This window comes from Leuciscus leuciscus (genome assembly GCF_965113295.1).
Source record: "Leuciscus leuciscus genome assembly, chromosome: 3".
NCBI lineage: Eukaryota > Metazoa > Chordata > Actinopteri > Cypriniformes > Leuciscidae > Leuciscus > Leuciscus leuciscus.
Window position 1 is genome coordinate 48559846 of NC_138727.1, and position 15240 is coordinate 48575085.

General features: G+C 38.4%; 1 protein-coding gene across 1 annotated transcript; it reads right to left on the reverse strand.

Moving 5' to 3' along the window:
* Window positions 1-894: 894 nt before the first annotated feature.
* capn9 (calpain 9) lies at window positions 895-15101 on the reverse strand. The gene is made up of 20 exons (XM_082165589.1): window positions 14798-15101; window positions 10444-10513; window positions 10205-10323; window positions 9069-9202; window positions 8820-8988; window positions 8647-8730; window positions 8180-8265; window positions 7039-7116; window positions 6736-6896; window positions 5870-6027; window positions 5575-5783; window positions 4372-4408; window positions 4143-4223; window positions 3075-3132; window positions 2903-2967; window positions 2620-2688; window positions 2439-2517; window positions 1859-1975; window positions 1577-1635; window positions 895-1356 (listed from the first exon to the last, which is right to left on the reverse strand). The coding sequence occupies exons 1-20, from the start codon at window positions 15002-15004 to the stop codon at window positions 1330-1332; spliced, it is 2067 nt and encodes a 688-aa protein (XP_082021715.1). The 5' UTR covers window positions 15005-15101; the 3' UTR covers window positions 895-1329.
* Between the last annotated feature and the right edge of the window lie 139 nt (window positions 15102-15240).

The following is a 15240-nucleotide window of genomic DNA, read 5'->3' on the forward strand; positions in this document are numbered from 1 at the left end:
GTGCTGCGAAGTAGGCTATTCAATATTTATAACATATTTAATTTGGTTAAACAGTTTTGTTTTCACTAACTTTGAAAATAAAAAGTTGCCAAACTCAGCAAGACACTGGCACTCAAGGACTAGATTTGAAGAGCTCTGATATACAACAAAGAATTTTGTGTCAGTAAAGTTAATTTTGAATACTGCCTATATGGGTCAGATTGGCCCATGACCATCAAATTCGTACAAAAATGTACGTATGCACATTTCACATCGGCGTGTTGAAACTTTGCATGCATGTTCATGACCCTAAATAAGAAAAAGTCACAACATTTCATGAAAAACAACAGGTTAAACAGTATTTCAGATATCTTGAAAAAATAAATGATAGTTCATTTTTACCATCTGTGCTGACAAAATATATTTTTTCCGTTTTGAAATAAGTGGGTAAAAGCTCCTTAACAAAAGTAGTAACAAACTAAATAACAAAATATAACCAAGCAATGTTATTATTTTGGGTCTGTACAGTTGCCTTCAAATATTAAATAATTGGGTCAAAATTACCCATGAACATCAGATATGTAATATAAATTATGTGTGTGCATCAAAACTCATCACCGCATTCAAACTTTGTATGCATGTTCCTGACCATAAATAAGAAAAAGTCACAAAATGTCAAGAAAAAAAAACACAGGTTGAGCGGTATTTAAAAATTCCCTGCAATTGACCCGCAGCATTACACAAGGGTTAACCATGAATGCATTTAGCTTTTCTCTTCTTTTTTTTCCATAGGGATGATTCGCTGACAGAATGCATAGACCTTGTTTAAAATTTAACAAATTATTATTTGTACAATTAACATATTTAATTATTGGTTTCTCTGTCACAGCTTGTCAATAACAAAAGCCAGAGTCATTTTTTTTTTATTGAAATTTTTTATTAATTTAAAGCCCTGATTTTGTTCATTACGCATGCACCTTTCGAGATGAAAACTTGGTGGTTTAGCAGCTCTGTGAAGAATACAAAATCTTGCAATTATCACAATTTCTTGCAAAATCCATAAAGAGAGAATATGCCTCAAATCACAGAAAAATAACAGTAAACATGTGCCAAGAAGAACACAACATTATAGACTTTGTTCACAAAACAATCAAGAGTAAAACTTTCACATGAATCCATAGTCAGTAGCAATGGGAAAGACCCTGTTTGAGTGTGAGTGTGTGTGTGTGTGCATGAGTGAGTGAGTGAGTGAGTGCGTGTGTGTGTGTTAGAGTGAGTGTTTTTGTGTGTGTGCGAAGAACTGTTCAGAATAACAGTGACTCCATCCATCACACTGTTCCTGCTGAATCCTCAGACGTTCATGGATAACATCAGGAACTGTGAAGAAATTAAGATTTGTTTATAATTTTGACCTGACTGCATGTTAGAAATACTGGAATTGTCAACGGCACAACTGACACATATAAGACGTATGTGAGTTTACATGCTTTACGTTCTTATTTTCAAGTCAATGTATAGAGACTATTGCGAAATAAATAAATGAATGCTGTTTTGCATTTTTTACATTTACTAGTGTAAATATAAAATGGTGTGTTACCTGTTGCATGTTCATACTGATCTCTCCTGTCTTTTTGCTATCAAAGGCCTGGAAAACTCCTGTAACAAATGCCAAAATCTGTGTTTAAGCGCTCAGGTTTTATCAACACCCACATGTTATAGAAGATTAAATATTATTAATAAATCACACAGGCACAGAACAAATGCTTGACAAAGCAGACATTACAGTGAAACATCAGTAATGAAACTTCCAGTATTATTGAGTCTAAGACTAAGACCTTCAGGTTAATGGCCTGCATGTTAATGCACCGCTGTCACTTACGGAACATGTTCTCCAGACGCACGATGAGCGTCAGGTAATCGTCGAAATCAATCTCATAATTATCGTCTGCGAACCGGAGACACACCAACTGCAAGATCTTATTGTTCAACTGCATACCTGAATGAAGAAAACACAAACAAGATCTAAATCAGGGGTTTTCAATGTGGGGTCCAGGGGCCAAAAAGGGAGTGCTAGGGGTCCATGGTAATTAGAGAAAAAAAAGAGAGTAAAATATATATATATATAAACAATTAATTATAAGAATTAATTATAAGAATTAATAATCGATTAAAAAATAGAAATTAAGAGATAAATAAAAATTTGATTAACATAAGAAAATAAGTTAATAAAATGAGCAAATAATGCAAATAAATAAGGCATCTAACAGTAGAGTGCTATAATGAGTAGAAAAAAAAAGGGTAAATATTCAACTAATTTCCTAATAATATATATATAATTTGAATGAACATATTTTGGGGATCTGTTGCATCTAAAAGATCTAAATCATATACCAGTAATTACTCTAGTACTAATTATTTCTAAGATTGCACTGCTATAGTTGATCATCAGGTGTGTTTACCTGCAGCGGTCAGAGCACTGCGGAGCTCGTAGGAAGACATGCGTCCTGAACGATCCGTGTCATAAGACAAGAACAGCATCTACAACAGCACAAGACACAACTTTCTCTGGTGAAACTTCATTCTGAGAACTATGCTGACTCATGATAAACAGACGAGTGAATGCATGATTCTGTAACTCACGATCCATTTCTTCAGCTTATCCCAGAAAACTTTGAACTCCTCGAATTCCAGCATTCCTGAGCCATCCACCTGTACTCGGTTCAGGAAAACTGAGCCACAAAATTATAGGCCTACACCTCAAAGTATTATAGTCATAATCCCTACATACCAAACTTGACAACAGTTTATTATATTTCACAAGTTTACGTGTTAGTTTTTTAAAATTAAGCTTGGGACACCAGTGGGTTAGTTAAGTTTTATTTTTATACTAATAATAACACATGTACAGCCCTTGAGAGGATACATCCATCAGGTTTATGATGCTGTGGCAAGTGTTGAGAGTCAGACCATCAAACTTCACCTCTTTCCCTGCAGAGAGACAGGGTGATATGACATGTGGTTAGCATTCATGTTTATCACTGAATACAAAAACAATATTCCTGGATTAAAATGCTTAAATATGGTGACAGACTCACTTCTGCTCAGAACACTGTTCAGCACGTGCTGCAGTTCTCTGGCGCTGATGGCTTTATCCTACAGACACATTGGGAAGAGTGTAAAACTTACTGTAACCAGGCGAGGGCGCGCGCTCATAAGTATCTTATGCCAACACTGTATCGCCACAGAACTCCGCATAAACCAGGGATTCACAAATTTGTTTCTCAGCCGAAAATCATTGACCTAAAATACATACTTGTTGTAAGATTTTTAATTAATATTACAAAAATCTAACAACTCATTAGCGTGTTCGCGGTTATATTGGTCACGTGACATACAGGTAAACAAATAAAATATTTTATCTTCTTTTATTAATCTTTTAGTTTTGTATAGTTTTTTATTTAAAAAAAGTAATTATTTGGTTTAATAAAATAAAAAAATATGATGTAATTATTCGTTTTTCATCATCTCACGTATCTCGCATATTTCTCTTTGGGAAACCCTTACGGTAGATAGACGGTTGACTTGACTGGATTTTTCGATGGACGCTTCTATGGAAGGTAATTAATTAAGACTTTTTATCTCACAATTGCGAGAGTATATCGGATTATCTACATTTATATGAATTTATTGACGTTTATATCCCGATATTACTTTTTTCTCAAAATTGTGAGGTAAGGAGCCCTAAAGCGGCAAGGTGGTTTGAAAAAAATCGGGAGGGGGGATAATAAGTAAATGCTTTTGCGCTTCCCCCGGGAAACTTTGCGTTAAACGTTTAGCGTTCCCCGAGAAACTTTGCGTTCGCTCGCCAAACTTTTGCTTACCCAGAGAAACTTTGCGTTCCCCCGAGAAACAAAACCTTTTGAGATCTATGGAGCCCCTAAAGGGACATGGTGGTGGAAAACAATATGAGATCATGGGAGGAACAGTAAATGCTTTTGCGTTCTCTCGCAAACGAAATAACAACTTCATATTTTTTTTCCTTCATCATGTCACTTCAGGGGCTCCGTAATATGTAAAATCACAATTCACTTTTTTATTTGTTTATTATTAGTATTATTCTGTAGGGGAAAGAAAACAAGCTTCCGCAGTTTTCCGTGTCTTACCGATCCAGCGATCTGTTCAAAAAGTCTCCTCAGGCCCTTCTCCTCATCTGTCTCTTCAGCAGGGGGGTTTGGCTTCGGTGGCTTCACAAAAAAAAGAGAAACATACACTTTTAACATACAACATCAGTTCATGTCAAACTATTTACACCTAAACTACTGTATTTGAGTCTTTCCCAGCGCACAAACACACAAAACACACATGAACCAATGAGTTGGTTTTTTTACTCACATCTGGCAAATCTGCTTGAATGGTGTTTCCCATCTCACTGCAAACACAAAACATATTCCATTATGCAATTATGTGCTGTAAAAATACATTACTGATAAAATTTGCTTTGAGGAACTACCTCACTGTCCTCACTGTCCACCATCTTACCAAAAATAATGATAAATGTTAGTTGTTGTTTTTTTGCCTAAGAAACAAATTCTAAATCTAAGGTAAACAGATAAACAAAAATAAACTAATAAAACAAAACGGTACAAATAAAGTGCAGCACAAGCAATGACTGTGGTAACTTTATCCATTGAAAGGATACTATGACAAAGATATTCCTTATTCAAACGTCTAGAACACAGTTCCAGTAGTGGTGGGATTGAATGTGAGATTGAATAAGTGCACTCAATAACGTCCACAATGGTTTCGAACACCTAAATGGCTGTTCCCTCAAATAGTTCCCTATTTAATTTTTTTTGGCTTTTAGTATGAATACGTTAGCCTTACTGTTATCTATAAGCTAGTGTGCTCCAAAACAATGACAATTCACATTTAGAAGACCAAACCCAACGTTGAAAATGAAAATCAGGTTGCTGTCAGAATCCAACGTCAGATTGACGTTAATCTCCAACGTTGGACAGACGTTGTATTGTGGTTAAAAATTTAAATCGGGTTGATGTTAGAAACCAACATCAGTCGGGTTCTGACGTCAATCTGATGTCAATCTGATGTCTGGTTCTGACGTCATCCCGACTTTCATTTCCAACCAAAATGCAACCCCTGCAACCAAAATCTTTCAAAAACTTTCTACTCAAGGACCTTGACAGACATGTAGTGGAGTAAAAAGTACGATATTTGTCTTTTAAATGTAGTGAAGTTAAAGGTAAAAGTTTAAAGTACAGATACTCAAAAAGTGTACTTAAGTACAGTACTCAAGTAAATGTACTTTGTTACTGTCCACCTCTGTGTTTAATCAATAAAATGAAACACTATTTTCACATATATTGCCTAATAATAATTTAAGCACTTTCAAGTACCTTTTCATAAATATGGCTATTTTCAAGGCTTTTCCAAGACTTAAATTTCAAAACGTCAAATTCAAGCACTTAAAGCACTTTGTACGAACCCTGTTATAGTTACATACAATATTTTTTAGTTTATTATCATTATATACAAAATTTGGCTGATAAAACTGAAGAGTAGGTTGGATAGACTTACACAGCTCCAGCTTTCTTCTCAGAGAAGATCCGGATTAGGAAGTCGGCCTCCTTGTGTGGCTGGAAGGTGGTGGGAACCACCAGGTAATTCCCTGGTGGGAGTCGGAAGCGCTCGGACACCTCCCTCATGTTGACGTAACTACGACTCCGCGCTTTAGAGCCATTGTAGCGGAAAAAGTCCTTCCCCTGGTGGTCTTGATCATCAGGAGCCTATGGGTACAGTAAGTGACCAGGTGAGTTAGAAGCACTACAAGAAGTTCTCCAAACTTGTCTACAGCATTTTATCTCTCTTTTACCTCGTAAATGGCAAAGCCGACGGTTTCCATGTCAAGCCCTTCCTTCCTTAGCCGACGCCGGTTCTTCTGCAACAGGGCCACGATGACGCTACACAGCTTATCGCCATCATCTGGATCTTTCAGACGAAGCTTAAACTGCGGGTTTGTCCAGAATGTGTCTGAGAAGATCAAGATCGAGAGGAACACAAATGTAGGACTATGTAACGCTAAAGATTGAAATTACTGTAGCCTCATGTATAAATGATAGCATGAATAAACATTAGGGGTGTAACAAATAATATATCGTGTCACAATATATGGCAATACAAAAATGCATCAATCTGTATTGTGGATAGTTCAAAATGGAAATTTGTGTGTAAGAAAAAATTCAAGTTTACAGAGTTTTGGTGTCAGTACTACATTAAACTACTATATATAATGTTGAATATAATGTATAATAATGCAATGGGGGAATATTTGTGTGTTCTGATAATACCAAATCTCTTATGTTACCAGTAAAAAGTGGCCAACATTATTTTAAATATATCTAGTCAGTGACAGAGTCTAAAATAATTCAGTATTTTCATCTTCAGAATCATGAATATTTTTATTCTGGTGTCTCTATTGTCCTGTGCATTGGGTTTCCAGCACCAAGTCCAAGCCTATTCATTTACACCCACAATGTAATATCAAAATTAGCATTTTAATCAACAGTCCATTTTTTGTTAACTTTTTACCATATGTCTTGGTGTATCGCAATAATATCGTATTGTGAGTGCAGTATCGTGATATGTATCGAATCGTGACACGAGGGTATCGTTACACCCCTAATAAACATGCATGCTTTTATGATGAAATCTACACTAATTTGGCTTCATGATACTGACCGATGAAGTTCCTGCAGCCGCCAGCAGTGGAGCCCCTGATCCAGTTTCCCTCAAACAGGTTCACCTCCCACTTCTTCGTGATGTCATCAGAGAGAGCGTCTGCAGTCAGGTTACAGATCTCGATCTTATCGTAGTTGGATTTGAAGTCTTCAAACTCCATCCTGCAACACAACAAGTCATACAAGTTAGTATCGCAGGTCTGATATTGGACGCTTGGTCAGCAGAAGCTTCTCAGAGGATTTTTAGTGAAGCTGTTTAAGAGGAATCAGCCTGATGTGAACTGGACCGATGGGTCGTACGTACCAGAACTCTCCGTCATCCAGGGAATTGTGCAGCAATCGATTCTTCTCTGCACTGTCAATGATGCTCCATTCCCTAGCGCTGAAAATACAAGATTTGGAGCATTTACAGTGACATCCCAAGAACAAATGTGATGTATTTATTTATAAATGTAATAATTATTCATTATAAGTGTATTTAAGAAGAATTTAAATGCACATTATATATATTTATCAACAAGCTGCAAATAATACTAAATAACTGATAAATATTAGAGGTGCACCATTTATTGACAGACACTTAATTATTTATTTACTGATAAATGGTCAAATTAAATTATTATTTATAGTGAAACCTTTAACTGCAAATTTTTTCGTGGTATATTTGCTAATACCATTGTTTTACAGGGCTTTTTTGTAATGTGCATGTAAAACCTAACTAGTCTAACGAACTACATTTTTAATTTTAAAGGGTCATGAAACCCTAAAACACAGTCCCCCTGTAGTCAATAATTTTATCCTTTAAAACTCATCTTTGATCACCAAAATTACATATTTAAAAAAGTGCCTTAAAATAGCTTGTAACTCTACACCCTTGCCTCATTTAGTATACATGGTTCTATGAATATGCAAATGACCCCGCCTCCACTCACTCACACCAGCTCAGAGATCAACTCGTTGACGATCACACGTTGATCTGATTGGTTACAAGGTAGTTTGTGACGTCAGAAACACCAGCCATTTTAGATTTTTTTTTACACAACACCGTTTTAAAATAAAAACGTAAATCTTAATGTGTTTTGGTCGTTCGTTTACACAACCATTGTTTTGAGTGCCTGCAAATGCAAACTTTTAAAATCGGGTTCCATGTAAACAACAAAAACTTGGTTCAGCGTTGTTCGTTCACTGCCTGTTCAGCTTTGCGTCCTGAGACCCGTGTCGTAAGTGTATGTTCCTCAGTAAAGTAACACAAAAGTGCTCTGTTGAATAATAAGATGTCTGCATTCTGCTCCATCTTTTTTTGCATGCAATAACTCATCCTGTGCATTTTTCACATCGCATTCTACTAGACCTTTGCAACGATATATGACACAAGACTGTCTGATCTCGAAGATGTTTTTTGTAATATTATTTCATAAACAAACTATGTCATCATGGTTGCTTACTTGTCACTCCAGGGCCCGTTCCACTCCACCTGACCCCAGGGGTTACGGACACGAATCAGCTGGACCTTCGCTCCTCTGTAGTTGACCTGAAGAAACAAGACAAAATAGAGAGAGGAAAACAGTGAATCTGAGCCCAAAAAAAAGAAGAGAAGATAACAAGTGGTGGGCAACGATTAATCGCATCCAAAATAAAAGTTTGTGTTTACATAATACGTATATGTGTGTGTACTGTCTATAATTAGTTTGTATATATAAATACACACACATGTATGTATATATTTAAGAAATATTTTATATATAACAAATCTTTTTTTTTTTATATATATACATGCATGTTTGTGTATTTATATTTACAAACTAATTATACACAGTACACACATATATTGCATAAACACAAACTTTTATTTTGGATGCGATTAATCTGCCCAGTACTAACATCTCGTTTGAATGAGCGTTGCTGTGTTTACCTCATCCACTCCAGTGATGGAGTAAGCGTGTCCTTTAACCAGACCAGTAGTGGTTTGGGCTTCGGATTCAGCAGAACTTGTGATCTAGCGACATGAAAACACAAACATGTGGAAATCGGGAACGGAAGATTGGGTTATTGATCTCACTATGAATCCAGCAAAGCTTGGCTTACATCGATGGAGCATCCGAGCATGGACCCTCTCTCCACGGCTTTCTTGAGGATGATGAAGAGGTTGTTCGGGGCGCTCTTCGTCTCGTACATCTCGCCCACACCACCGGTGAAGTCCTCCATGGCCTCCATGGTGCTTCCACCTTTCAGGGATTCATAGCTGCCGTTCAGTCTGAGAGAGACACACAGGAATGAGTTTGACATCTCAAAACTAAGATTTTACATTTTGTTTTTGTGAACTAAAGTACATACTTGGCGTAGGCCTTCTCCAGAAGCGCACTCCAGAACTCAGTTTGGTCGGCGGAGTGGAGGAACATCAGCTTGCTCCTCACACATGGGAGTCTGTCATCCACCACCACATCCATCCATTTATTATGCTGCCAGAACTGTGAACAAGGCGAGTTTGATTAGGGTTCAAGGCCATTGTCAGTGTTGCCAGATTGGAAATTTACAAGTATTGTATCAGAAGCTCAAAATTATCGTATTTGGAAGAAAATTATCGTACACGAGTCAAACGTACAGAATACAGCGATCTATCTAGAACTTTTTTACACAACCTGCAAATTACTTTATTGCTAAACTATGGACCTCAGCTTGGAAACAACGTTTTTTTTTTTTTTTTTGCAAAACGTACAGAGATGACATGTTTATGATATAAAACTTTGTATACAATATACAAAAGGAACGTTAACTTTTGCTTGTGTGAGAGAGTCATTCTCCACGATGATTGGCCGAGAAGAAATAAATGAGAAGAGATGGAAGACATGCGTATCACCACGTTCACGTTCTCCTCACGATCATGACGGTAGACGTATAATCCACAGCTAGATTATGAGTATAGAAGCCCTATGATTATAACGACCATCATTTGACATGTCACAAAATTCTGAAATTATCGTACATTATAGGATTTTTTCATTATTCATCTTACAGAGGTCAAAATTATTGTACAAATACGATAATTATCGGACGTCTGGCAACACTGGCCATTGTGAACCTGTAGGCCGTCGCCGAGTAGGGGACCAGGGGTGTAACGATACCCTCATGTCACAATTCGATACATATCACGATACTGAACTCACGGTATGATATTATTGTGATACTCCAAGACATGTGACAAAAGGTTACCAAAAAATGCACTGTTGATTAAAATGCTAAATTTGGTATTACATTGAAAATGATTAGGTTTGAACTTGGTGCTGGAAACCCAGTGCACGTCCTGTTTTTATAATATTTTTATAATATTTTTATTCTGGTGTCTCTATTGTCCTAATATAGACACCAGAATAAAAATATTCATGATTCTGAAGCTGAAAATACAGAATTATTTTAGAGGAATATGCTTATACGATATATTGTTACTCCTCTTATCAGCGAGTGAGACTCACCTGGAAATGGAAGATACCGGCATATCCGCTGTCAAAGCCCTGGTCATGTGGGACGACCCTCTTCAGCGTCTCCTCATGGAGGGTCAGGGAGGCGATCGCTGCCAACAGCCAGCAGTCTCCTGTGCGGCCATATATGAAGGATATAATATATGACTGAATATATACTCATATATTATGCATACTGCATGGACATTCTTTGGTCATTGAAGGTGTTTTGAAGAAACAAGAAGAAAACATACCCAGCTGCCCCTGACAGATGTCTGTCCTGGTGGCTCCTCCTGTGATGAATTGTGGGTTTTGGCAGATTTCCTGAATTTGAACAGATCAGAAAAAAAATATCAATCAATTTATCAAATCTAATAACACCCATCCATCTGTCTATCTATCTATCTATCTATCTATCTATGTTTATCCATCCCTTCATCCAGCTTTCCATCTGTCTGTCTACCCATCCATCCATCCTTCTGTCTATCCATCTCTCTATATCTACTCGTCCATCCATCTGTGTCTACCCATCCATCCATCCGTCTATCTACCCTTCCATCCATCCATCCGTCTGTCTACACATCCATCCATCTGTCTGTCTATCTACCCTTCCATCCATCCATCTGTCTACACATCCATCCGTCTGTCTATCTACCCTTCCATCCATCCATCCGTCTGTCTACACATCCATCTGTCTGTCTATCTACCCTTCCATCCATCCATCCATCTGTCTACACATCCATCCATCTGTCTATCTACCCTTCCATCCATCCATCCGTCTGTCTATCTACCCTTCCATCCATCCATCCGTCTGTCTACACATCCATCTGTCTGTCTATCTACCCTTCCATCCATCCATCCGTCTGTCTACACATCCATCTGTCTGTCTATCTACCCTTCCATCCATCCATCCGTCTGTCTACCCTTCCATCCATCCATCCATCCGTCTGTCTATCTACCCTTCCATCCATCCATCCGTCTGTCTATCTACCCTTCCATCCATCCATCCGTCTGTCTATCTACCCTTCCATCCATCCATCCGTCTGTCTACACATCCATCCGTCTGTCTATCTACCCTTCCATCCATACATCCGTCTGTCTATCTACCCTTCCATCCATCCATTCGTCTGTCTACACATCCATCTGTCTGTCTATCTACCCTTCCATCCATACATCCGTCTGTCTATCTACCCTTCCATCCATCCATCCGTCTGTCTACACATCCATCCGTCTGTCTATCTACCCTTCCATCCATCCATCCGTCTGTCTATCTACCCTTCCATCCATCCATCCGTCTGTCTACACATCCATCTGTCTGTCTATCTACCCTTCCATCCATCCATCCGTCTGTCTACACATCCATCTGTCTGTCTATCTACCCTTCCATCCATCCATCCGTCTGTCTACCCTTCCATCCATCCATCCATCCGTCTGCCTATCTACCCTTCCATCCATCCATCCGTCTGTCTATCTACCCTTCCATCCATCCATCCGTCTGTCTACACATCCATCCGTCTGTCTATCTACCCTTCCATCCATACATCCGTCTGTCTATCTACCCTTCCATCCATCCATCCGTCTGTCTACACATCCATCCGTCTGTCTATCTACCCTTCCATCCATACATCCGTCTGTCTATCTACCCTTCCATCCATCCATCCGTCTGTCTACACATCCATCTGTCTGTCTATCTACCCTTCCATCCATCCATCCGTCTGTCTACACATCCATCTGTCTGTCTATCTACCCTTCCATCCATCCATCCGTCTGTCTACCCTTCCATCCATCCATCCATCCGTCTGTCTATCTACCCTTCCATCCATCCATCCGTCTGTCTATCTACCCTTCCATCCATCCATCCGTCTGTCTACACATCCATCCGTCTGTCTATCTACCCTTCCATCCATACATCCGTCTGTCTATCTACCCTTCCATCCATCCATTCGTCTATCTACCCATCCATATGTCTGTCTACCCATCCATCCATCCATCCATCAATCCGTCTGTTTGTCTATCTACCCATCCATCCATCCATCCATCCATCCATTCCTTCTGTCTGTCTATCTACCCGTCCGTCCATCCATCCGTCTGTCTGTCTGTCTGTCTATCTACCCGTCCATCCATCCATAAAACATTTTTTTTAAGTATTTTTGAAAGAAAAAAAGGTTAGTGTAGGTTGTATTCACAACAGTGAACTTTGCTCCCATCAATTCTGGCTGTTGTTAAACTTTAAGCTACTTTTTTACAGACATTTCCAGAAGTTACAACACATCACATGACCAGCAGTTACTAATGAATCGTTTGATTGAAGACTGAGGGAGATGTGTGAACGCCCATGATGCCTGCGTGAGGTGTGTTCACATAACTCAAGCCCTCACTCTTCACTCGGTGCATATCTAAGGTCGCTCTGCGGGAACACCCTGGAATGAAATGCAGTTGTAGTTTCATTCAGAGGTCATTTTAAGTCTCTCAAGCGTGAGGGGTGTGGATAATCTTATATCAAATGTGAAGTGATGTATAGCCAAGAATGGTGTCCCACACTCAGAATTTGTGCTCTGCATTTCACCCATCATTTGTCATAACCACTTATAACTGTTCTTAAACTCAGCCCAATAGTCCATTTCCAACTAAATAAAACCAGGATCCACTTCATATTCCAACAATCAACACCAAATAAATTATGTGTATTCCATGCATGCTTACATTCCTGACCTAAATGTATTTAATGCACAAATATGACTTTTTGTTGTGTTACTCTCAAAGGAAAGTGAAATGTCAGGAAATATAGCACTGGTGTGTTCATAAAATTGACAACCTGGGCTGCGTTTCCCAAAAGCATCATGATTGCACTCTTAAAAATAAAGGTTCCAAAAGGGGGTTTTCACAGTAATGCCATAGAAGAACCATTTTAGGTTAATCAAAGAACATTTCAGTGAACGGTTCTTAAAAGAACCATATTTTCTTAGTGTGAAGAACATTTGAAAAATCTAAAGAATCTTGTGTGCAATGGAAAGGTTCCATGGATGTCAAAGATTCTTTATGGAACCATCAATGGCAATAAAGAATCTTTATTTTTAAGAGTGATTTTTGGCAATTGTTGTACGACAAACTTAAGGCTTGTTACAGTGTGCTTTTGGGAAACGCAGCTCTGATTGATTCGAGGCCTGGAATTACTCTGCAAACTTGCACCACAGGTTTTAAAATGTTCATACTCACATTCTAAAACATGTAAAGTCCATGCAACATTTAATCAGTCGTCTGCCATAATCAAAAATCATGACAACGTTTTCAATTAGCAATTCAGTTAGTAATTACTAACTGTAAAAACCACTCCCATTCATTCATCTAACATGTATACATGAACTGGAAGAAGGAAATGCTTCAACCCCATTCAAAAACTATTTAGTGCCTTTATCAGCCACTAAAGTGACTAAATTCAGCATTTCATCCTCTACTTTAGTATTGAGGAAAATTTTACGATTTGACAGTTCCACACATTTGTGTCCACCTTTAAGGGTTATGCTCAGCTTTATCCTATAGATTTCAGGGTATACCCTCAAATTCACTCACAATTCCCTCTGCAGTGATCATATATATCCTCCTGGGACCCATGAACAGACTTTTGTCCACTGTAGTGGACATTATATTTAAGTTTTAGAGATTCCAAATTTATGGAGGTTTCACCAGGACAACAACTCCTCCTCCTTGGTCTTTAAAAATGGCTGACATTAATTTAGTGATCACATTTCGCACTCTTATGGAAATATGATAGTATTTTGTCATTATCATTTAAATCTGACTCATTTTCAAATTATTTGTCATAAATCAACATTTCAGGGAAATGTTATGGGGTTTCCAATCAAAATATGACTTTCTGTTAAAAAAGAGGGCCTTGATTTCATACATGTCCACTGTAGAAACACCCGGACTTAAATCATGTTTATCAGGCATTTTGGGAAACACAAGTGAATAGGGAAAGAAATTATATATCAATATTCCTATGAAATTTTAGATATTATGAAAATGTTGCCTTTTCATTACATTAATGAACACATTAATATGCAAACTTGGAATGACATTTATGGCCATTTTACCCACATATTGCATGAAGTATACAATTCATTCTATTATATATTTCATAACAAAGTTTGGTTAAAAAAAACCCTGAAACTTAAAAATTGATTGGTGAATAAAAACCCATTGTTTTTGCCTATACATGTCATTTCTTGTCTCCTTATTTTTAAACAACTGAGTCCTGGTGTCCACTACAGAGCACAACACATGAATAAAATATCATTTTCTAAAAAATGCTTCTTTTTTTCTCTCCATTTGTTTCTTATGCTCTATAATGTAATGACATGGAGGATATTATAGTAAAAACCCATTTAGGGTAATTGCTTCATTGGGACATCTTGCTCCATCAAATCCATTTAGTTTGTAATGTGATTGGAGTCTCCTTTTGTGTGCATGAACAATTCTTGTTCGATATTGCAGTGAATTATTGAAGTGCTTCAGATATCCCAGACTACCCCATTTCATCATTCCCAAGATGCACCAACTCAGATTTCTGCAGGAACCTTATCCAAGTGTCATGAAGTGCTCACTTACCAACGGCCTCTTCCATTCAAAGTTAACCGGGACCCTCTGGCTGAAGAAGAGCGAGTCTTCCACGGCAGGGAAATCGGGATCCTCAAACAACTTCCCCTTCTTCAAACACTCCTGCCGGAGCTGTTCGAAGGTCTTCCCGTCCGCCTGCGTGCTCTCCACTAGGGTCGCCTGCCCAGAGCCACTCGCCTGATTCACAACGTAGGGCATCTTCAAATCAACTCCAAAACCAGAGAGGACACTAGCTCTACTGGAGCTGGAAGTGTGTGTGTGTGTGTGTGTGTGAGATATTCAGCCACACCGGCCGGTGGACAGGCTTGTCAGGTTGGCGTCACACCCATCCAGAGCAGAAACTGGTTAGGGTGAAAGCAACCACGCCTGTTTGTGAGGAGGCGGATCCGGGACTTCACTATGGTGTTACTGTACTAGAATGGTAATGATCAGAT

Coding starts and splice junctions, on each gene's coding strand:
- capn9 (XM_082165589.1), bottom strand. CDS start 15,004: ATGCCCTACGTTGTGAATCAGGCGAGTGGCTCTGGGCAGGCGACCCTA. Junction 8,989..9,068: donor CTGGAGAAGGCCTACGCCAA/GTATGTACTTTA, acceptor TGTCTCTCTCAG/ACTGAACGGCAGCTATGAAT. Junction 6,028..6,735: donor CGGCTGCAGGAACTTCATCG/GTCAGTATCATG, acceptor TGATCTTCTCAG/ACACATTCTGGACAAACCCG.